The 25,200-nt window shown below is 41.0% G+C and overlaps 1 protein-coding gene across 4 annotated transcripts in view; it reads right to left on the minus strand.

Annotated features, from left to right (window-relative positions):
• Positions 1–25,200, minus strand: part of LOC139444318 (uncharacterized) — a 110,743-nt gene that overhangs the window by 13,538 nt on the left and 72,005 nt on the right. For all 4 annotated transcript variants that reach the window (XM_071225252.1, XM_071225254.1, XM_071225256.1 and 1 more), the window contains 9 exons: positions 19,366–20,369; positions 9,330–9,430; positions 6,597–6,713; positions 3,745–3,895; positions 1,437–1,637; positions 1,204–1,320; positions 851–946; positions 613–742; positions 171–275 (listed from right to left, as the gene is read on the minus strand). In XM_071225252.1, the coding sequence (XP_071081353.1) occupies positions 171–275; positions 613–742; positions 851–946; positions 1,204–1,320; positions 1,437–1,637; positions 3,745–3,895; positions 6,597–6,713; positions 9,330–9,430; positions 19,366–20,369 (2,022 nt within the window). The remainder of the gene's footprint in view (positions 1–170; positions 276–612; positions 743–850; positions 947–1,203; positions 1,321–1,436; positions 1,638–3,744; positions 3,896–6,596; positions 6,714–9,329; positions 9,431–19,365; positions 20,370–25,200) is intronic.

Raw genomic sequence — 25,200 nt, forward strand, 5'->3', positions numbered from 1 at the left:
AAGGCCATGTCTAAGATAGGGTAGAACCCATCTCTGGTGACTTATGCTGGTCACATGCCTTATAATCAAGAGCTAGGAGTATGACAGAGCCATTTAGCTGTAAATTTAATATATCCACAATGCCCTTGCCATGTATTGAGAAGAAGTATGGGTGGGTTGCCTCCCCTTACCTGGCAGTCTTCCACCAGACTTCCGCCGCCCTCGCCGACGTTCCAGGTACTCTGGGGCCGTATGGTGACTCCGCCTTGGGTCAAGGTTCTCACTGTTCACATAGTCTGAAACATCACCATCAGTCAAATAGCTACAAACCACAACAAAACCATAGCCCAATTATACTTAGAGGATTGCTATACAGTAAACTATGATTATTACACACTCAAAGGGACCACTATTTTTTGTTTATAATAAGCATATATACAGCATATATAGCAAATGTCAAGAACCAAAAAATAAGTTTGTTTTTAATCCGTCAGTTAATTATAAACATAGTTTACTGTATTTCTATTATTGATATACTGTTATGTACATTGTCACTATTAAGACAATTTGTCCAGTGACAAGTTGGTGTGTATACCAATATGAGGACATCCCAACCTAGGCAGCTCCCCTCACCATCATCATGGTTCCTGCCCAGCTCCATCACCAGGCTCTTCACCTTGTCCGGGATCTTCCCCTTGTAGGTCTCCAGAATGAGGCGCTTGATCTCCTGGCACCACCGCCGCTTCTGTTCCATGTTCCGCGCCTGCACAGGGAACAAGTCAGCATAAGGTCATACCTACACCATATACATTCAGGTATCCTTAAATGACCAACATTCAAACAGTTTTGACTGACTAGTGTGTGGACCTACCTGCAGGGTGAACTGGGCCCGGGGGTTGTCGAAGGGTATGAGGTGGAAACTGAGAGGTTCATTGGGGATCACTTCCACCAGCATCAGGTTGGCCAGCTGGGAACACACAGATCAGTATGTGTACAAAGGGACATTACAAGAATGTGTGAAATAGGTATGTTACAGACCCGAGCTTGAATGGGATGCACTGCATCCATTAAGAACGAAGGGAACACACATAGCAATTGTCTCTGTCTGTAGATATTTGAGGACAATAACATTATGTGAGATGGGGCATTTGCTAGTGAGGTGGGAGGGGATGACAATATACTAATTCATTTATTTAGGCTCAACTGTTGTGTTGGAAGAGTTACCTGTATGGATGCCTTGCAGCCCAGCATCCCACCCTCCTTCTTCTTGCTGATGAGGATCTCCCGCTCAAACAGGAAGACCTGGCGGGATGCCTTGGCACCATACACACGGAACGGCCCCTGCAACACACCGCTCACTTGTAGACACACACTGTAGATCACTCCAACAGGGAACAGCATTAAAGCAGCATCTACATTTATTCAGTGTTGAGTTTTGAGCTCTCTTGTGTACTTACCTCCAGGACGAGTTCCCCTAGTCGGATGAGGTCCTCACCCCCATACTCCTCCAGCTGGCTCTGTATCTCTTGGATGCGCACAGCATGCTCATGTTTCCGCTTCATCTCATTGATGTGGTGAGCCATTTCTGTCATGTGTTTGAATGCTTTGTTCAATGTCTCGTATCCTGTTTTGTCCTTGTCAAAAAACTTCAAAATGTTCTGAAACATAAATACCAGTGTAAGTACCTTTGACAAGTGAGAGCAGCAAAAGCCTGAAATATTAATTCCTAATGAAAGCCAAGGCATTGCCTTAAATTAACTTCAGGCATTTACTGGAGAACATAGAAAAGGTGCAGAGGCCAAGTCAAACATGGTCCATCAAGAAAAACCATGATACACACATCCTTAGATAAAGGCTGCTTCTACAACAGGCTGACTAATGGCCACAATAGGATTCCTCAATATGGTATATCGACTACCCATGCACCAAGTTCTACTTAAGTATCCTGCGTGGAGCCCCACTATACTGACTACCCATACATAAAGTTCTACTTAAGTATATCGTACGTGGAGCCAAACAATACAGACTACCCATGCACCAAGTTCTACTTAAGTATCTTATGTGGAACCCAACTATACTGACTACCCCTACACCAAGTTCTACTTAAATATCCTATGTGGAATCCAACTATACTGACTACCCATACACCAAGTTCTACTTAAATATCCTATGTGGAACCCAACTATACTGACTACCCATACACCAAGTTCTACTTAAGTATCCTATGTGGAGCCCCACTATACCGACTACCCATACACCAAGTTCTAGTGAGTGAGTGAGTGAGTATGGTTTTACGCCGCTTTTAGCAATATTCTAGCAATATCACGGCGGGGGACACCAGAAATGGGCTTCACACATTGTACCCATGTTAGGAATTGAGCCCGGGTCTTTGTCGTGACGAGCGAAAACTTTAACCACTAGGCTACCCAACCGCCCGCACCAAGTTCTACTTAAGTTTCCTATGTGGAGCCCCACTATACTGACTACCCATACACCAAGTTCTACTTAAGTATCCTATGTGGAGCCAAACAATACAGACTACCCATACACCAAGTTCTACTTAAGTATCCTATGTGGAGCCCCACTAAACTGACTACCCATACACCAAGTTCTACTTAAGTATCCTATGTGGAACCCAACTATATTGACTACCCATGCACCAAGTTCTACTTAAGTATCCTATGTGGAACCCAACTATATCGACTACCCATGCACCAAGTTCTACTTAAGTATCCTATGTGGAACCCAACTATACTGACTACCCATGCACCAAGTTCTACTTAAGTATCCTATGTGGAACCCAACTATATCGACTACCCATGCACCAAGTTCTACTTAAGTATCCTATGTGGAACCAAATTATATCGACTACCCATGCACCAAGTTCTACTTTAATATCCTATGTGGATTCCAACTATACTGACTACCCATGCACCAAGTTCTACTTAAGTATCCTATGTGGAACCCAACTATACCGACTACCCATACACCAAGTTCTACTTAAGTATCCTATGTGGAACCCAACTATATCAACTACCCATACACCAAGTTCTACTTAAGTATCCTATGGGGAACCCAACTATATCGACTACCCATGCACCAAGTTCTACTTAATTATTACCCCTGTGGTGAAGATAGATGTGGTAAGTTACTAAGGTTGACCTCATTTTATTCGTTTTGATTGGATAACCATGACCTCTGCCACACAAGGACTTTTTCATTCATAAAAAAATTGCGAGACATAATTTACTTTCGCAACGATAGAACTGAAAGATCTCATGAAAACGACAGACATTTACAATGCCAACAATGCCCATATTTGGGCATATATCAATATTCGTGCACCACCAGATTTTTAACCGGTTTCAATTTGGTCTGTTGATGAACGAAAGTTGTTATGTATTTACATATTTAACGTGGGTAATAAATAAAATACCACACTCATTTCTTGTTGGATACCATTTTTACGAAACTCGCTATTGCTCGGTCAGATACCATAGAAAGACCACTCGTTTCGTAAAAATGGTATCTAACAAGCAGATCTTACACGTCTATTACACATCATAGAAAAACGCAATACAAATGTGATCTTGCACTTCAAACCCAAACACGATTAACTCTCCCACCTCTGTTACCCATGTCGATCCATGGTACCCATCCTATCGGCTACCCGCCACATTTCCCCATCCCATGCTATTGCCTGCCAACAGCAGCCACCACACCCAACCCCAATCCCTCCCTACAAACCTCCAACCCCCAACATACCTGTAACAGCAGGTGATACTTGAGTATCCTCTGCACAGGGCGAAGTAAGTACGCCCCCAGTTGCAGTCCATGCCCCAGGACCACTTGACGCTGTTTGAACAACTCGGACATATGTGGATCCATCATGTAGCGAGTCAGTACTTCCACGGCACTGTATAAAATGCAAGTCAAATATAGATAAGTACACATATTATAGATACAAACTTTCAGTTAATTTCAGTGACACTTCATTGTTCTACTATTCCCATTGAATTCATGGAGGTTTATAAACATGGGATTACTCCACCATTGTAAAAGGTAAATACTCAATATACTAAACAGAATCGGGTGTAAAGGGACTGGATTGGAAATATCACATACTGATATACACACAGTTATCATAAAATCTGGTACCTTATTGTAGTGGAGTGTTTCTAATACCTACACAATATTTTTTTTTATTAATTCATGAGTAACAAAATCTCTTTAATGCATAATCTTTTCTCTAAGCGGTAATTTCTGATACCACTAATTTAAATAACTTTCCTGTGACTGTACACAGAGGAGAGACAATTACCGCATCCCAGAACAAACAGAGGGATTGGCAGTCAGGTGAACAATGACACCATAAACATCTGCAAATACAGCAACTCAACACACTGCCTTGTCAAGAAATTATTACAAGACACCCATTGAGAAAAAGAAAAATGTTTATTTGTAAAGTTAACGCCTTTGAATGTTTTTCATCAACAGTTCAGAGACTGTTACCATCGGAAGTGAAGGTTTCCTAAAACCTGACACCGTATTCGCCATAATAAAAACCTCAGATGCTTAGAAAATGCCAAAGGGGGATGTTTTATTAAAACCATGCACAGCGAGTTAAAGGGCCAATATATCAAACATTCTGAAGCAATAGCCGATAACCCTGAGCTTGTCATATTCTGCAAGAAAAGTTTCAACTCCAATGACCACAATGAGGATGAAGGCTTATCATGTGACCAAACCTTTCTCTTGTTTGTAGCAAATGGAGCATAAATAAGCAAATTGAAATATTTTTTTCATGTTTTATTATATTTTCTCAATGAAATTAAACATTTCGTCACATATGTTTATCTAAATGTGTAGACTTAAGATGAACAACATGTGCTATATCTTGAATGGACTGTAAGATGTGACCATGTGACAGAGGTACTATCTATAGGCAGGCCACAAGGAACTCTGGATAGGAGGGTGTTTGGATTCATATGCCCAGCATTTATATTGTAATCTAGACTTTGATAAACACAGGCTTCTTGTCAAATCAAGTTGGCGATTAGTATTTTGTAAATCATCAGTTTTTAATTTTTTAATCTAGTACATGTCCAAATATGTTTCGAAGCGTAGTCACCAGTTTGAAACTTGTGCCGTAAAGCTCAATTAAGCTGCCTTCTGATTGGCTGTTGTCGACCTCTTGTTAGTCATTCCATTGGTTGGTCAAAGTAAGCAAAGGTCGGTCTGACGTGACCTGTAATGGGATGTCCTCAGATCTTTGTTTAGTGGTAGCGAGAACTAAGATCTGATTTTAATGAGATTGGAAAAAACAAAGCTTTCTCTCCAATTGCCTCTAATAAAAACATGACTGAAGCCAGTTATTCTGCGCAGCGCATGGGCTGTCAGCTTTGCTGTGCGGAGTCTATTGTCTTGGTTTGAGAATTGAATCAAGCATGAGATAAAGGTGTGACGTCACACTTGGAAATTATTTTATGCATGATTTAAAAACACCCAGAAGCATCAACATACTAAGTTGTCATCAGATATCAAGTACTAAAGAACAAACTTAGTTCAAACATCGATGAAACAAAATACTTTCGATAATAGTTACTAATACTAATAAACATAATTTTCATTGTGGGGGTGTTCATAAAGAATACTTACATATTGGCACACCATTCAGTCAGGAGGGGCCTTCTGGTCAAGGGATGCTTATTGGTGCTTATTGGTCAGGGGATGCTAATTGGAGCGGGGCACTTATTAGAACAGGGTGCTAACACGGCAAATACTGTACTCTTTGTGAAAACACTAACCTAATGTATAGTTCAACAATGTTCCTTTAAATTTTCTTCAATACATTGCTAACTGGTAGAAATCTCAATCTCAAACTGTTATTAAATAGTAAGTCTGCAGTATAATAGCTTTAGTTTGATGGGCCGTGGACATGCCAGGTGTGTTATGCCGACAAACACACACTGTCTTGCCTTTGTCCTTCTGAACCAGCTAGCAGTGAAGGGCAACACATGATAAAGCAAACACAATGAGACGTGGCAATTCTCTTGTGTAATCGCTATGGAGCAAAGATAATTTTGTGTTTTTGTGGGAAGGGTGTGGCTGCTCCAAGATGAGAAAGTGTATTATCATGTGAATAAGATTTGAGAGAAAGTGTGTGGGTGAGAAAGTGTGACATTGTTGTCAGTTGCCAGAGACAAATTTGTGAGTTTTCAGGAGGTACTTGTTCCAATGTTTAGTTTCATTAAGTCAATATTTCTCATCCTGACAAAGTCAATTTCCCACTTGCTGTTAGATGGCAACTACCTTGACACGGATGGTCTTATTCCAAGAGAGCATTTCTAGAGTGTAGCTGATACTTGCAACAGCTCACTTTTATCCTCTACAAATGACAGCCTAGTATATTATTTAACAAAAAATCAGCAAGTACAACATATCATTAGTTTTTTCAAGAAAACAAATAAAACTTATATGATAATCTAAAAATCAATGCTATTCAATAGTTTTGCTTGGTGTACATGTGTTTAATTTGAGTTTTTCACAGGAAGTGACATTCTATGTAATAATCATAAGAATATGTTTGGATTTGGGTGAGGAGCCCGGGAACCCACCTAGGATAGTTGGTGCAGTAGTCAGTGTAGATGACAAAGCCCTCGTTGTTCTTGACAAAGCACTCGGCCACCTGGACGGGGTCCCCATCACACTTCTCCAGCTCCCACAGAAACAACCTGCAACCAACACATGACACGTAACTCAGACACCACATCACGCCTTGTGTAATACATTGCTACACACCATGCATTATTTCACTTTCCTTCATATCGAGGCAAATGTTACACCCAAAAAACATATGTATCCTACACAACATTTCTCTTATTCATAACGTGTCAATATGTTAAACATTTGCAATCTGCTGCTCCGACATGTAAACCACAGAATTAAAATATTGACAATTGACATCCTCACATATATACTTTCATCGTCATGTGACACAGATATTTCAGCGTTGCTGGGGCAGTTGCAGCAGGGTGCCTGGTACAGCAGCTGTTGGTCTGTACATGTTTTGTGGCTTATAACCTCATATAATGCTCTTTCACTTTGATGTTTATCAGGCTGTGGAACATCTTTCAGCAGGCAAGATAAACAAATGAATATACCACCATTCCTGCAGAAACTTAACACCATGTATGGATTTCCCAGTACCTATACTTCTGTGTTACTATACATAAATGTAGCCTCCTGCCCTGTATTTTCTGGACACACTCACCCATTCCTGTCAGTACTCACCCCGTCCCATCCCTGTGTCAGTATTCCCCCCCACCCCATCCCTGTGTCAGTATTCCCCCCACCCCATCCTTGTGTCAGTACTCCCTCCACCCCATCCTTGTGTCAGTATTCCCCCCCACCCCATCCCTGTGTCAGTATTCCCCCCACCCCATCCTTGTGTCAGTATTCCCTCCACCCCATCCTTGTGTCAGTATTCCCCCCCCACCCCATCCCTGTGTCAGTATTCCCCCACCCCATCCCTGTGTCAGTATTCCCCCCACCCCATCTATGTGTCAGTATTCCCCCCACCCCATCCTTGTGTCAGTATTCCCTCCACCCCATCCTTGTGTCAGTATTCCCCCCCACCCCATCCCTGTGTCAGTATTCCCCCACCCCATCCCTGTGTCAGTATTCCCCCCACCCCATCTATGTGTCAGCACTCCCCCCCACCCCATCCCTGTGTCAGTATTCCCCCACCCCATCCCTGTGTCAGTATTCCCCCCCACCCCATCCCTGTGTCAGTACTCCTCCACCCCATCCCTGTGTCAGCACTCCCCCCACCCCATCTTTGTGTCAGTATTCCCTCCACCCCATCCCTGTGTCAGTACTCCTCCACCCCATCCCTGTGTCAGTACTCCCCCACCCCATCCTTGTGTCAGTATTCCCTCCACCCCATCCCTGGGTCAGCACTCCCCCCCACCCCCTCCATATGTCAGCACTAACTCCACCCCCTCCATATGTCAGCACTAACCACACCCCCTCCATATGTCAGCACTAACCACACCCCATCCATATGTCAGCACTAACTCCACCCCCTCCATATGTCAGCACTAACCACACCCCATCCATATGTCAGCACTAACTCCACCCCCTCCATATGTCAGCACTAACCACACCCCATCCATATGTCAGCACCAACTCCACCCCCTCCATATGTCAGCACTAACCACACCCCCTCCATATGTCAGCACTAACCACACCCCCTCCATATGTCAGCACTAACCACACCCCCTCCATATGTCAGCACTAACCACACCCCATCCATATGTCAGCACTAACTCCACCCCCTCCATATGTCAGCACTAACCACACCCCATCCATAGGTCAGCACTAACCACACCCCCTCCATATGTCAGCACTAACCACACCCCCTCCATATGTCAGCACTAACCACACCCCATCCATATGTCAGCACTAACTCCACCCCCTCCATATGTCAGCACTAACTCCACCCCCTCCATATGTCAGCACTAACTCCACCCCCTCCATATGTCAGCACTAACCACACACCATCCATATGTCAGCACTAACCACACCCCATCCATATGTCAGCACTAACCACACCCCCTCCATATGTCAGCACTAACCACACCCCCTCCATATGTCAGCACTAACCACACCCCATCCATATGTCAGCACTAACTCCACCCCCTCCATATGTCAGCACTAACCACACCCCATCCATATGTCAGCACTAACCACACCCCATCCATATGTCAGCACTAACCACACCCCCTCCATATGTCAGCACTAACCACACCCCATCCATATGTCAGCACTAACCCCAGCCCCTCCATATGTCAGCACTAACCACACCCCATCCATATGTCAGCACTAACTCCACCCCATCCCTTCTGATATATTGGTTTGTTGTTAACTTTTAGAACATATTCTTGAAAATCATGTCGTATGTTACGATGTCAATCCCCTTGTGAATATTGTTTCATTACAAAAATATATCCATTTTTCCAAAAATGCTTTTGTCCTATTTCGTTTTTAAGCCCTGGGCTTACATGTTGATAAAATGTTACTCAACCAAAATAGGCAAAATTCATAATTAGGCCTTGAAATGTGCAGTCCCAGTATAATATAGTCATGTTGCAATAAACTTAATAGGTTCCAAGTAAGACAGTGTGGTCATTTTGATTTCTTTACATACATGTATACAGATAATGTGCTACCTGAAGTGATGGACAGTGCTACTTGTCCTATCCTGATAACGTCTGCAACAGACAGTTTCGGGTGACTGGGACCGCTGGTCTAGATTCTAGGAGGGTGGGTGTAAAATGTATACGCACCTCCCGAAGTTGTAAATATCCCGTATATTGCTGAACAGACATTTGAGGTCTTCTTCTTTCACATAATTGAGTGACAGTTTCTCCAGGTACTCCAAGTAGCCCTGAAAGATATGAAACACAACAGTCAATACTGATTCTACAATGTCTACTTCATGAAACACAACAGTCAATACTGATTCTACAATGTCTACTTCATGAAACACAACAGTCAATACTGATTCTACAATGTCTACTTCATGAAACACAACAGTCAATACTGATTCTACAATGTCTACTTCATGAAACACAACAGTCAATACTGATTCTACAATGTCTACTTCATGAAACACAACAGTCAATACTGCTTCTACAATGTCTACTTCATGAAACAACAGTCAATACTGATTCTACAATGTCTACTTCATGAATCACAACAGTCAATACTGTTCTACAATGTCTACTTCATGAAACACAACAGTCAATACTGCTTCTACAATGTCTACTTCATGAAACAACAGTCAATACTGATTCTACAATGTCTGGCTTAATCCTGGCATAGATGTATACTATAATCTTGCTGATACAGATATTGGAGGATCTAGATTGGCATCAGAAGCTGTGATACATGATCAATTTATTATGTTAGCGCCATGTACCCATGGTTCTGACACTCATGCTGAGTCAGCCGACACTGCCAGGTCTCAAGGTAACAGGTGCAGAACACCTCTGTATCACCCTGAGCAAGGGCCCCGAGTCAGACAGCTCACCAGGAGTAATCTACATGTGTATATCTCTATCTTGACAGTATCTGTCAGCCTGCATCATCAGTTAGTGTCAGCTGAATGTCCCACATATCCCCATAATGTCGGCTGTGTATCAGTGAGGTGGACTGATAACAAGTAAATCACAATATTCACATTTAAATTACATATTCACAGTTTTAACATGATTTTCAAAATATCATCCTCATACTAAGCATGAGCTTTATACGTTAAACATGGCCTGCTGTACTGTCTGCCATACGATGATAGTCTCAACCACACACTCACCATCTCATTCAGGGTCAGGAAACTTGGACAAAACTTGATTACACCAATATTTTGCTAGCAGGCTATATCTTGGAAGGGTCACATGGATTGACAGTCATACTAGTGAATGACTGAATTGGGTTTCATTTGTATCTGTCAATATTGCAGTTATCTTAAGGGGGGATTCACCACAATTTGTGCCCATGTCAGGTTTCAAACTGAGCTTTCATCAATGACATGAGGTTCACATGGAAGTGCAATTATCAAGAAAGTGTCTTCCTCTTGTTTGTGACAAATGTCCCACTAAAGTCAAGTGCTGAAGGATGATCCTGTTTGAGACATTCAAAGGATCCGACAGGAGCCGGGTCATCTTTTTGAGATATTCCAAGGCTCTGAGAGGAGCCAGGTGATCCTGTTTGAGATATTCCAAGGCTCCAGCAGGAGCTGGGTGATCCTGTTTGAGACATTCCAAGGCTCCAGCAGGAGCCTGGTGATCCTGTTTGAGATATTCAAAGGCTCCGGCAGGAGCTGGGTGATCCTGTTTGAGACATTCCAAGGCTCCAGCGGGAGCTGGGTGATCCTGTTTGTGACATTCCAAGGCTCCGGCGGGAGCTGGGTGACCCTGTTTGAGACATTCCAAGGCTCCAGCGGGAGCTGGGTGATCCTGTTTGAGACATTCCAAGGCTCCGGCGGGAGCTGGGTGATCCTGTTTGTGACATTCCAAGGCTCCGAGAGGAGCTGGGTGATCCTGTTTGAGACATTCCAAGGCTCCGGCGGGAGCTGGGTGATCCTGTTTGAGACATTCCAAGGCTCCGACAGGAGCTGGGTGATCCTGTTTGAGACATTCCAAGGCTCCAGCGGGAGCCGGTGATGGAGACCAGGTGGCCATGCCTGCCTACACCTGGTTCACAATTCCGGCTGAAAACTGCACAGCCACTGCCATGCTTAGAATTCCTTAATATCAGTGTTTATTTACTGGAACATCAATGTTTACACAAGACATTGTGATATCAAGCCTATACGACACAACAGAAAATACTTATCAGAACATTGCATTACACATACATTTCTGAAACTTATACATAAATACTTCCACACGAATAGTAATTCATCACACTGAGATCTCAGTCCATCTATTCTTGGACCAGCCATTGAATTAGGTCAGTAAAAAAACAGGCACTATCAGTTCCCACCTACATAATGTCAGTACAAACATACATCTTATCACAAACTACAGGAAGTGCTAATCATGTACCTGGGGCTTTCCTGATAGTGGTAAATTAACAACATAGGCGAATTATGGCAGTTTCCACCTATCCATCTTTTGATGTATTTTCCAAATGTTTAGCTGTATATATGTGTAATTATGTTCTTCAGATGTCCATGAATTTCAACTTCATTATTAGGTGGAGAGAGTAATTACATAAATGTACCATAGAGATAAAATCGGTTGAAAGTAGAGGAGAAAGAATCTAAACAGGAATCAGTGGTATAATTAATTCATGATATACAAAAAAGTACTTCCTACTGCAAAATATAATAAGATAATGGTCAGTATTTGGGGCAATATTTTTAAAATATACTTGGCAGTATTTCACCATACAGAAATATACAAGGTTTTTGAAAAAAACCAGTCAATAATAATATGCAACTTGTAAACTAATCACAAATTAATGTTTAGATATCTTAATCACAAACAGTGTAATTTTGTGATATCAAAAATTCTATTTTTTTATGTCATTATTTTTTATTCATCATTTATTTGATATAATACCTTGAAATACAGAACCAATAGTGAATGGTGGCTTTTAGTCCTTGGCCTGTGTGGTGTAGTACCGAACTATATTGATGACTAAAGGAGTGAAGGAAATCAGATCTCTTCTCCAGGTGTAAAAATATTTGCAATGTGTTCCTTTTGATTGTGTGTGAGTCAATGACCAGTGATACACACATGAACTGAAGAACCAGCAAGTCAATAGTAGCTTCCTGAAGTCACACAATGCAACAACATTCCCAGCTGGAGAAATATTTCTATATCCCACAAATGATATCATCTCAGGAACATTTGACATTATCTGTTCCATGGCTTTCCTTTCCAGAAGTCTTGGTGGAAACTGTTGTGTCAGGTTCACTATGACAGGGCTACATGTGAACACCTTTATCAACAATTATTAATGGCTGCATGTGTTGTGTGAGTGAGTGAGTGAGTATGGTTTTACGCCGCTTTTAGCAATATTCCAGCAATATCACGGCGGGGGACACCACAAATGGGCTTCACACATTGTACCCATGTCGGGAATCGAACCCGGGTCTACGGCGTGACGAGCGAACGCTTTAACCACTAGGCTACCGGACCGCCCCCTTGTGTTCTGTGACCATCGCTGAAACATTACACAGTACATCAGCACCATTAGGTACAAGTGTTCTGTGACCATCGCTGAAACATTACACAGTACATCAGCACCATTAGGTACAAGTGTTCTGTGACCATCGCTGAAACATTACACACTCTGTCTGCGACATTAGGTACAAGTGTTCTGTGACCATCGCTGAAACATTACACAGTCTGTCTGCGACATTAGGTACAAGTGTTCTGTGACCATCGCTGAAACATTACACAGTAGATCAGCACCATTAGGTACATGTGTTCTGTGACCATCGCTGAAACATTACACAGTCTGTCTGCACCATTAGGTACAAGTGTTCTGTGACCATCGCTGAAACATTACACAGTCTGTCTGTGACATTAGGTACAAGTGTTTGGTGACCCTGACATTCAAGAGGACATGAAACCATGCTAGTGTATTGAGGCCCTCCAGACCTATGAAATACCTTTTGCTATTTCTGTTTTGATGTAAAAGTCAACAAGGTGAACAGTATAGTGTTTTGAAACATGATATGGCTTTGATGATGTATAAACTAAAGGACACAGACTGAACCACGGTAAATACTGACAAATGAGATGTTTCACTTGAGACCCAGTGGAGTGTATTACAATATATAAGATTGCTGTGCAATAAATCGCAAAGAACACTGAAGAACAAAGCATGCTTTTTTTTCAAGATAAAATTCTATCATGATGTCATTTCTTGAGATTCGAAATGCGCTCAGAACTTGATGATGTTGTGTATTGGACAACGTTATTTTTTAGAGGAAAGTGTCTTGTGAGCTGCTTCCCATAGATTCAGCTTGGCAAAACAGGGGTCGCACGATTGCATCCAAAAGTGGGAGAAATATGACAATCAGTATTGGAAGAAAAGGTACAGACAAATCTACACAAGGATTGTAAGAATATGCAGGAAATACCAAATTTAACCTGATGTTCATAAAATGAACTTGTCCAACATTGCTGAGGTTGGAATGTGATCAGGGAGTCATCATTATTTAAATATAAGTAAATATTTTAAAACTTGTACATTTTATCATCCTAAAAGAGGCTATTCATTGATATCTCAGATAAGTATTAAAATGACTTGTGGTTGTTGTTTATCATACAATAAAAATAATGCCCCCTTGTCGTTTACTTCGTAAATAGAATTCAGTCATTGTTTCTGTTTGCGGAATGGTTAATTGCATACTGATGAAAATGTGGCTGGCATATAACAGATGTATGGAGAACCAGAAGGTAACCACAAAATGCTTGTCTCTGCAGTGAACAAAACATGCAGATACTTTGCAGATCATTTCACGGGATCCTACGTTGTTAACATGAATCATATAAAGTTATTGAACACTGTAAAGAACATGAGGAATTACTGCTATGACAGATTTCCTTTTTTGCACAGTACCAGACCTATTCCCATGCTAGGACTGTAGACAGTCATCTAGTCATGACTGATAACTTCAACATGCTATATGTAGAATGATACACATCACATCAACAGGAACATTCTCTCAATGCCCTTACATCAAAGCGCCATACAGATATTGGGTTTGTCCTTCACAGGAATGCCAGTATCAGCATGCTAACATGGGTCATGTGTCCCTCACTGGAAGCCTCCATTCAGCCAACAGAGAACGGGTGTACCTCCACACTCTCTAACCCACTGTTGGAAACAGATTATCAATTTGGTAACCCTTCAAACATGTTATAGAGCTTGGCCTGTTGTGGAAGTGTTGAGATAGTTCTGATAATAATAAAGCCATCCCAGTTCTGCAGGGCACAGTGCTGAGATACCTACTCTCTACTAGGCTTCATCACTACGTGCTGTACACACCACATCTACAATACACAGACAAATGTGAGGCTACATATCAAGCATCCTCATGTTAACATGACTCATATACAGGTCTTTGTAAAGATCTATTACAGGAAATATTCTCTTCACGGCCAGAAGCTTGAGGTGGTGTCATTAAACAGATATTTAGGTATAGTATTTACACCCAGACTAGTTTGGACTAAGGCACAGTCCTTCCTTTCATCACAAGCAAATAAAGCCATAATGGCAATATACAGGTATCAAAAGAGAGTAGGTAATATTAATTGTACTGATATTTTCAGGATTTTTGATGCAATGGTTACACCAATATTGTGCTATGGGTCAGAAATCTGGGGAACAACATATTGTAAAACTACTGAAAATGTTCTGATAAGAATGTGCACATATTTCCTGAAAGTTGGTAAAAGTACATGCAATAGTATGGTACTGGGTGAAGGGTGAATGTGGTAGAGCTCCACTTCAGCTTACATACATCATGTACATTAAACACTTTTGTAGATTAATCACTCCAGATAGAAATAGGCTACCTCATTAATGTTATTTAATGTTAAAGTCTCTTGATGATGCTTGCAGAGTCACATGGGCTACACACATCAAACATATTCTATTTCAATTTGGGTTTGGGTTTGTATGGATTTGCCAGGTTGTTGGGAATATTAACATTTTTATCACATTATTCAAAATAAGACTTCTTAATCTGAAACAGTACTGGTATTCTACATTACACTCTTCTCATAAATGTGTTAACTATGTGTTATATAAGACACTTTTACAGGTGGAAACATATTCATGCATTGTTATCCCTTTACATTTGAGAATCTGTTTCACAAGATCTAAATGTGGCAATTTTAGACTTATGACAGAAACAGGAATATACACTGATACACATAACCATTTAAGACTATGTCCTCATTGTAGGCTAAATGACAAAATGTACTTAGAAGACGAGATTCATGTTTTACTTGTATGTGATGCATATACCTATATTAGAAAAAAGTATATTAGTAAATACATCAGAAATGACAGTGCAGTAAACATATTCATAAATATTATGAACACTCAAAATACACAAACAATAAGTGATCTCCGTAATACCTATTCAATGTGCAAAAAATAAGAAATATGTTCACTACCACTTAATATACCTATTTTCCAAGAATGCTACATATGATGTGTGTCTGTGCTATATGTGTGTGTATGTTTATGCATGTAATTGACAACCCCGTAAAATTGGGTATAACCCAATACTAATTGCACCTCTAAGTACTTCTCCTATATACATGTGTGTAAATGTGTTTGTGTAGACATATATGTATATATGTATGTGTATCTGTTTGCATATGTGTGTGGTTATGTGTGTGTGTGGTTGTGTGTGTGTGTGTGGTTGTGTGTGTGTGGTTGTATAATAGTGCTAAGAAATTAAACCTTTATATGTCCGTATTTTGGGCCACTGTCCTGTATAGTGAATAAACTGTCTTGTCTTGTCTTGTCTATTATAGGAAATTTAGTGAATCTTTCATTTTCAGTTCTATGTGAATCTCCATTAGCTACAATAATTTAGATTTTTTGACTTGAGTCTGTCTTTATCCAAAGATAAAGTGAAGCATTAATTATTTACCAGTACGCTGTCCCCCTCTAGTTTTATCCTCCCAAGATATCTGACTGATGTCAAGGCTCCATGGAGACAACCAGCAGCATGTCTCTCTGGCGTCTATGTACAACACACTTCAGCCCTTGGACTGTGAATGTGGTAAATATTTATATGAAAACACTTCCCAAATGGGTGCAGTATTTTGAACTTTGTTTGCAAATAGCCATGTAGATAACATGCTTTTTTGAGAGAAGACTTTATTTTGGGAGACCTTTGTAAAATTGATGATCTCTACTGACAGAACCATGTCTCATTCATACCTCCTGAGAAAAAACTCCCGTGTATCATGTTGTAGAGGCTGTTCTCACACTATGTGAATCCAAACAAGCAAACTGGTTCTTTGTTTCACTGACACATCCCTTGTATTCAGTGCAGAGGAGGGATTTGTTCACTATGTGGTTGACGGGATCCAACACTGTTGACACTAATGTAAACCCACATGCTTTTTATGACTCCTGTGCTTTTAAACCTGGTGTAAAGATACAGTGGGATTGTTCAACCCACTGATGACACATTTCAATGGGTTTCCTGTGGATATCTTCATGGATAAACAATTACAGTATAAAAGAGTGTTTTTAAACTATACAGTGATCATCCATTGTGAATGGTAGGATTTTGATGAATGAAAGTATTGGGGTTTTAACAAAGCACATGTGTTCCATATACAAAAGAATCATTTCCATCAACAGTAAAGCAAGTAATGTCTTTTTCCTTACATTCATGACTTAATACAGATAAAGATGGCTAAAAACATCTATATAAACAGGTAAATTCATTACTTAGGCTAGACTAACTTATTGTTTTGTTTTACAGATGTCATGATCAATATGTATAAAGGCATGTGATGAAAGGGGGAAAATAAATACATAACATCACCAGGGCTGATTTAAGGCTAATTTTCGTCATTTTTATCATATTGATATTTTTAACCAAAATACAAAATGAGACATTAAAAAACATCTTACACAAAGATTTTTTTTCTATCATTCAACATTATGGGTAGGTACATCCATCTAACAAGATAAAAGAACAAGACCATATACCATATATATATACATATATATAAATGGACTACGATTGTGCTATACATTTTCACTGGGCCCTCACTAACATACATTCAGAAAAACATCTTTTCTATACATTATTTGAGTAGTACGCCTGAGCTACAAGTGGTTTCCTAACACATCAGTCACTGGTCAGTTTGAGCCTGGAAGTCTCCCTTTCTAGGCAAGTAATCAGAGTGGCAGTATTTACATGTTTATATAAACAACTGAGCAGTTGCTCTATGACCCCCCACTGACAGGAAGCACTGTTTATCCCATCATACACTTTAGAGATCATATAACTCATCAGATGACCAATCAAAGCTTTTAGTACATCGGACCGTTGTAGGGGGCTCTTTTCGCATCCACCCATATAATGGGTACCGTATTTGACGTAATAAGAGCCCCGCTCTAATAAGCGCCCACGGCGATATTTGCTAATATATTTGCTCGTGAACAATCCCAATTGGCACCCTTTCCGATTGATCAATGAACAATGAACAATCTCTCGTATATAAACATTTCAGGCTGTCAGCATAAACCATGAAATTTATCTTTCAACTCTGTCTTTTTCCTGACAAAATAATATTCTAATAAGAGCCCCCTATTTCTAATTTTGAGAGCGCCCTGGGCGCTTAATATGTTGAATACGGTATATTTGTTGTTATGTTTCTAGGGGCTTTTTACTGAGGGGAGTGACCATTAAAATTGGTGCCCACACCCCTCCCTTTGTACATCCTCCATGTTGTACATATCATCAGCTGGTAGGTAACTATACTCTGTATTGATGAATGTTGTACATATTATCAGCTGGTAGGTAACTATACTCCGTATTGATGAATGGTGTACATATGATCAGCTGGTAGGTAACTATATTCCGTATTGATGAATGTTGTACATATCATCAGCTGGTAGGTAACTATACTCCGTATTGATGAATGTTGTACATATTATCAGCTGGTAGGTAACTATGCTCCGTATTGATGAATGTTGTACATATTATCAGCTGGTAGGTAACTATACTCCGTATTGATGAATGTTGTACATATTATCAGCTGGTAGGTAACTATGCTCCGTATTGATGAATGTTGTACATATTATCAGCTGGTAGGTAACTATACTCCGTATTGATGAATGTTGTACATATGATCAGCTGGTAGGTAACTATACTCCGTATTGATGAAAGGTGTACATATGATCAGCTGGTAGGTAACTGTATTCCGTATTGATGAATGTTGTACATATCATCAGCTGGTAGGTAACTATACTCCGTATTGATGAATGTTGTACATATCATCAGCTGGTAGGTAACTATGCTCCGTATTGATGAATGTTGTACATATTATCAGCTGGTAGGTAACTATACTCCGTATTGATGAATGTTGTACATATTATCAGCTGGTAGGTAACTATGCTCCGTATTGATGAATGTTGTACATATTATCAGCTGGTAGGTAACTATACTCCGTATTGATGAATGGTGTACATATCATCAGCTGGTAGGTAACTATACTCCGTATTGATGAATGTTGTACATATCATCAGCTGGTAGGTAACTATGCTCCGTATTGATGAATGTTGTACATATTATCAGCTGGTAGGTAACTATACTCCGTATTGATTAATGAAAATCAACTTTGATTTTAGTGTATCAAATTTACTTTTGTATACATGGTAAACTTCAGTTTTAGCACTGACATATACTGTCTGCTGTTTATTGGCAGATGCAAGGTTCATTTCACCAATTACCCCTCCTCACCTACTGCTGTGTTCAGTGGAGTGGGGGGGTTGGTGGGGGTGGGGGTGTGAATGTATAAATTTGAAAATTATTTATTGACTGGTAATTTATTATACAATGAGGGGCTGTCAGGAAATAATGTTACTTATGAGGGGAGGGGCATCAAAATGTGGTACAGTCCTAAGTCCAATCTTATCACACTTTTGTGGGTCAGATATGGTTTTCATTTTTATAGGCTATTTCCAGAAAGCAGTTAGAATAAAGGTCATGACAAAAACAGCAAGAAGTCAATCTGACCTAATACTGTAGTAAAAAGTGTACAATAAATCACAGTTCACGATTTGCCATGACATGAGGTATCACCACAGTAGACTCACCTGGATGATGTCCTCCAGACTCTTCACATAGGCCCTCTCCGTGTCCACAATCTCAGCCACCACCCTCTGGACATAGGTTACGTACAGAGACCCCTTGTTGCTATCAGGTGAACCAGTATCCTTGGCTCCACTGGGAGACTTGGGTGATGCTGGTGATGACCTGGATCTGCCAGAAGGAGAGCTGCTCAGCTGGGCCCCTAAAGAAGGAGGTGGGGATTTTGTCCGAGTTTGTCCTGAATATTTTCCAGCACTTTTCTCAGACCCAGCAGTGGATACACTCCTATGACCAGTGTCTGACCTGACTGGACTATCAGATGGACTACTAGAAGCCGACAAGGTGAGCTTCTCTGGTGAAGACTCAGGGCTTATGGAGGGTAGAGGGATTGACACAGAAGAGGAAAGGGGGCCTATCACAGGGGAGGTACAGCGGCTCAGTTCTAGCTTGTCCACTACTGCAGTCTTGATGCTGTAGTTGGTACCACTGGCACCACACCTTTCACCTTCTGGAGATGGAGTCTCATCAATGCCATCCATCTTTTCCACATTTTGAACACTGGATGTATTATAGTCCATTCCGGAATCTGGACAATTTCCATTTATGTCTTCATGTTTGGAATTTGTGTTATCCACATTACTTGATGAAAGTAAATGTTCATATTCCGCAAGGTTTGGGCGCTTGTGTTGAGGACGTGACAGTGATGAAGAAGAAGCAGAGGAAGAAGAGCTTATACTCAGTGGTCGTTTCTTTCTGGTATCCCCATCAAGCAGATCCTCTTTTCTGACTTTAATGTCAGTCATTTTGGATCCTGAGTCAGTGATTTTAGGGTCACTATCTGTTCTAACCACAACCCCTCTGCTCTGCCTCACTGTGGCTGAGGCAGGCAGAGACATGGACTTGGACTTGACATCTGGATGGTCAACAGAGCTCTGCTCTGTGCTTCCAGTGGCAGCTGCTTTGGTGTCATAGATGGTCAGAAGTGTTGGCGCCAAATCCAAAGATGACCCTGCAAGAAAATAGGAACTCTTTAGTAGGCAAAACACATGAAAATATTGATGTAGGTCTGAATAAAGAATAAAGCTACATATGATGTTTTTTTGTAAAAATATGATGAGAAATGACAACATTTTTGTTACATGATAAATATGAAGTAATTTTCCCAAAATGTTTTTTATCTTAATCCACAAATACTTAAATCCATCATTCAAGGCTGCCATTTCACCTGTCCACTTTCATAGTTGAACCTGACCTGAATATTTTCTCTGTTCCTGCATACTAAATATTAATAAGAACTCATGCCAAGAACATCCAAGTGAGACGAAAGATATAATAAAGATATCTGTGATGATCAGATGACTTGATGAAAAGTAAATTCTCGATGAAAAAGTAATCTCTATCTGCTGCCTGAAATAAGTTTTTTTTAAAAAAAGATTGAGAAAAGGACTAAGATGAATTATGGAATCCAGTAGTTACATACGTGAAAGTCAAGTACATATCATAGCGATGGTCTTTGATCTGAGTTAATGATGATACTTTATTCCAAGCAGAGGACGGTATTTATAACTTGCCAGTGCACACTGTGATACTTCAGATTGATTCTAGGAGAGCGATACAGGAGATTGCAACACTGATACTGTTTCAGATCATAACTAATACCGCAAGACTATTCTGTGTCAGCCAAACTACAAATGTCGGAATACAAAATGCATATCATGACGGCTCAAGAGAGGGATATACTGCTGTACATATGCATTCTCCTGTTTAATTTTAGTACACACCTCTAGATACTTCAACAAATGTACATTGATTGATAAATATCCTCAGCTTACGCACTCATGTACGTAGGACATTCTTTAACATAAACTCTGCAAGTATGCAAATAAGAGCTGAAATATTTAATTCTCCTTAGTCTGAAATTTACAACTTCAGAAAGAATTGCACCCCTCATAATCTTAAAAGTATTATTGGGGATCGGTCTCCTCTGCTGTACCTGATCTATTGCCTCCTGAATGAACACAGGTATCTTATAATTGACTGCCAATGGGTGGCTGAATGAAGGCCTCATATGGGGTGCTACTGGGGTACAGTTGTAGTAACATGCTTGAATGTTGATAGCTGTGTAGCAATTCATACTAAAGTATTATATAACCAGCTGAACATGCATTGTTCATTGTCAGTTTCTAGTGGTGTCACCCATCCAATGGTTACTGGCACAAAGTCACCACTGTGACCACCAAATCTTTATTTGGGACCGTCATCATTTGTTTTTGAACTCCTAGGTGCAGGAGAAGTCACATTCTGGCCTGGTACATGTGGTACACTGGTCTTCCTTGTAAACGTGCAGTAGAGAAGGGTGCTGGTGTAAGATGTATAATGTAATGAGGCAAATCCTGATTCCACGAAACTCTATCCTATCCTTCCCTTCTCTCTATCTGACAACAACACTTATCATGTCAAGAGGTCATAGCAACATCAGTATTTATAAATACTTGCCACCATGAGAGACAATCAATTCCTACTCTTATCATACCTTCCCTCCATGAAAGGTGTATAGGGCATGAAGCTGCATAAATCAACTTGAATTTTATGTCACGAAGAATCCTACCTTAGATTTTTTAACAGTAATAAAATCCAGAAAGCGTGATCATTTCAAACTACTACTTTATAGTAGTTTCATTTTAACTTTGATTTAAGACCTTTACAAAATGATATTCTTATGTTACTAATCTTGTTTTTTATTCTTAGTTTACAATAAACATCAGGTGAATTGTTATTCGTATTCTGATGTTATATTTTGTTTCAACATCTTGTCATGAAGGACAAGAACATCAGTAAAACTAGGAATTAAATTGCATGAAAAAAAATCCACACAGTCACTGGTGCCCTACTGACAGACATCCTGATCCACACAGACACTAGGACCCTACTGGAGGACACCCTGCTCCACACAGACACTGGGACCCTACTGATGGACACCCTGCTCCACACAGACACTGGGACCCTACTGGCAGACACCCTGCTCCACACAGTCACTGGGACCCTACTGGCAGACACCCTGCTCCACACAGACACTGGGACCCTACTGATGGACACCCTGCTCCACACAGACACTGGGACCCTACTGGCAGACACCCTGTTCCACACTGATACTGGGACCCTACTGGCAGTCACCCTGATCCACACAGACACTGGGACCCTACTGGCAGACACCCTGCTCCACACTGACACTGGGACCCTACTGGCAGACACCCTGATCCACACAGACACTGGGACCCTACTGGCAGACACCCTGCTCTACTGGAATCATTCACATCATATTCACAAAGCCACAGTAAATCCTGTGAATCCTGTGGATGAAGCACAGACAGAGCATGTGCTTTTTCCACATTTATCTCACACTGACCTTGGAGGTCATCACAGCCCTGGGGGTCCTGAATGCAGGTCATCCCAGGGAAATAACAGACATGTGCAAAGGTCAGAGTTCATGTATCTCAACAAATTGAAGGTCAGCAAAGTAATTGTCACCTCTGGGACTGCGTGACATGAGTATCAGAGGATCCCTGGAAAGCCAGCAATATGGCTCCCACCCATGTTGGCAGGGAGGTGCGGTACACAGAGAAGACATTACCAAGATAAGCAGCCCTTATAGCCATGGTGATGAATGTCCCACACAGGCAGAAAGCCATTAACACTTCCCAGATATATCTGACCACTGGTCAGTTCCTAGTCTGTCATATAGACCCTGAAACAAATATATCCAATACAGCCCATGCAAGATTATAATATTTCGCAAGACTAGATTACTGCAGTATCAGGAAATGAAGAAAGTCTCTTGCCTCCTTCTTTTTATATTATTATAACAATAATTCTACAACTTTTTTTTCCGTGAAATACCTTGTTTCAGAGACTAGATGTTAGTCTAGTCAGTTCCATCACAGTTATATAACTCCTCCACTCCCTCCCTCCATTTTATTGGAACTACATGTGCAGATCTCCTCAAAGATAAACAAAACTGCAGTCTATATGATGTTTTAAAACACTGGAGTATTGTACAGGTAATAAGCTATGGCTTTTTTCACAGTGGTACATTTAACCTGATAATTACTATTTGTAATACCAACAGGACCATTTCTTCAGATACCAAGCATCCCATAGCATCTCTATTGTCTTTGACAAAGGTGTAGCCAAAGACAATAGACAATAACAACCTCTCTTCTAGAGACTGTGGTATGTTACATGCCAGACACAGCCAGTCCCTACTCCATCTGTCAGTGCGCCACACATCTGATTCATGCTATATGCATGGGGATGTGTGTCAGGCAGTATTACTGAATGGTTTTTGTTGCAGAGCCAGATGGCAGGGAGAGGAATGTCTGGCTATCATGTTCAGTGTAGAGTATCATTGGCTCCAGTCCCCCTTGCCTGACTTCATAGTGCACATCTAGGTACTGCATACATGGTACTTCATTCGACCATGGTTATTCACTTATCACTTAACAGTCAAGATTACTGCCTTGATGTGTCAAACAGCTGACACCATAGACATGATCTTCTTTATGCAGTGCCATCTACTACATAGAAGCAATATTTAAACATTTCTATGTTTGGAATATATTAAAAATATTGGACAAATCATTCACTACCTCAAATCACTGACTACTGTGCGCAGAAATGTCAGTCAAACTGATCAGATCAGATCAGAACTCCCTAAACACCCACAGCAGCCGGCCAAGGCAGCGTGTACTGTATGGGTCACACTAATAGCATGGCCTGTGAGTGTCTGTTTGTGGCTGCAGCATGGCCTGTGAGTGTCTGTTAGGCTGCAGCATGGCCTGTGAGTGACTGTGTGGCTGTAGCATGGCCTGTGAGTGTCTGTTTGTGGCTGCAGCATGGCCTGTGAGTGACTGTGTGGCTGTAGCATGGCCTGTGAGTGACTGTGTGGCTGTAGCATGGCCTGTGAGTGTCTGTTTGTGGCTGCAGCATGGCCTGTGAGTGACTGTGTGGCTGTAGCATGGCCTGTGAGTGTCTGTTTGTGGCTGCAGCATGGCGTGTGAGTGACTGTGTGGCTGCAGCACGGCCTGTGAGTGACTGTGTGGCTGCAGCACAGCCTTGAGTGTCTGTGTGTGGCTGCAGCACGGCCTGTGTACCTGGGCATGATTCTTACTGCAGCATTATGAGTCCCAGCAGGAGGAGGTGTCAGCCTTGTGTCATCATGAATGTGTCATTATCCTGCAGGCAAGGGAAGGGCATCCACATTCTCAGTTGAGTGTACATCAAATGAAAACCAGGGGTAATAATGCGGGCAATTTTCAAAATAACCCCAATGTGTCAGTGGCATGCTCATCTGGTGACATTCAGAGGCAAAACTGACTGCTAAAAATATGGACTGTTACAGGAAATATGATAATGTTCATTATATAATGACTCCGAGTAAAACATCCAATGAAACAGTTTGTATGTACACTTTTCCACAGAAATGACACCTTTTTTAGTTATTGTTCTCTTGCAACAGAAGCTGCTAGGTGCATATCTTTAGGTATATATACACATTATATACTGGTTGACTACAAAAGTACAATTCCCACACTATTCAGCTAGTTGCAAGTGTGACAGATGACTCTGGTACATATTGGAATGTATGGAATGGATGATGTGAACAACTGATCTACATGCACCATATATGCAAACAACTTGTGAGCAAAGTGCATGCAAATGTGACATCAGCACAGTCTCCTCATTCTGTCCACATTAACCTATTCACTAGTCTGTCATACAGACCCTGACACAAATGTATCCAATACAGCCCATGGAAGTCTATAATAGTAGGCAAGACTAGA

This window comes from Haliotis cracherodii, unplaced genomic scaffold, assembly GCF_022045235.1.
Source record: "Haliotis cracherodii isolate W230 unplaced genomic scaffold, xgHalCrac1.p SCAF_5, whole genome shotgun sequence".
In the NCBI taxonomy this organism is placed as follows: domain Eukaryota; kingdom Metazoa; phylum Mollusca; class Gastropoda; order Lepetellida; family Haliotidae; genus Haliotis; species Haliotis cracherodii.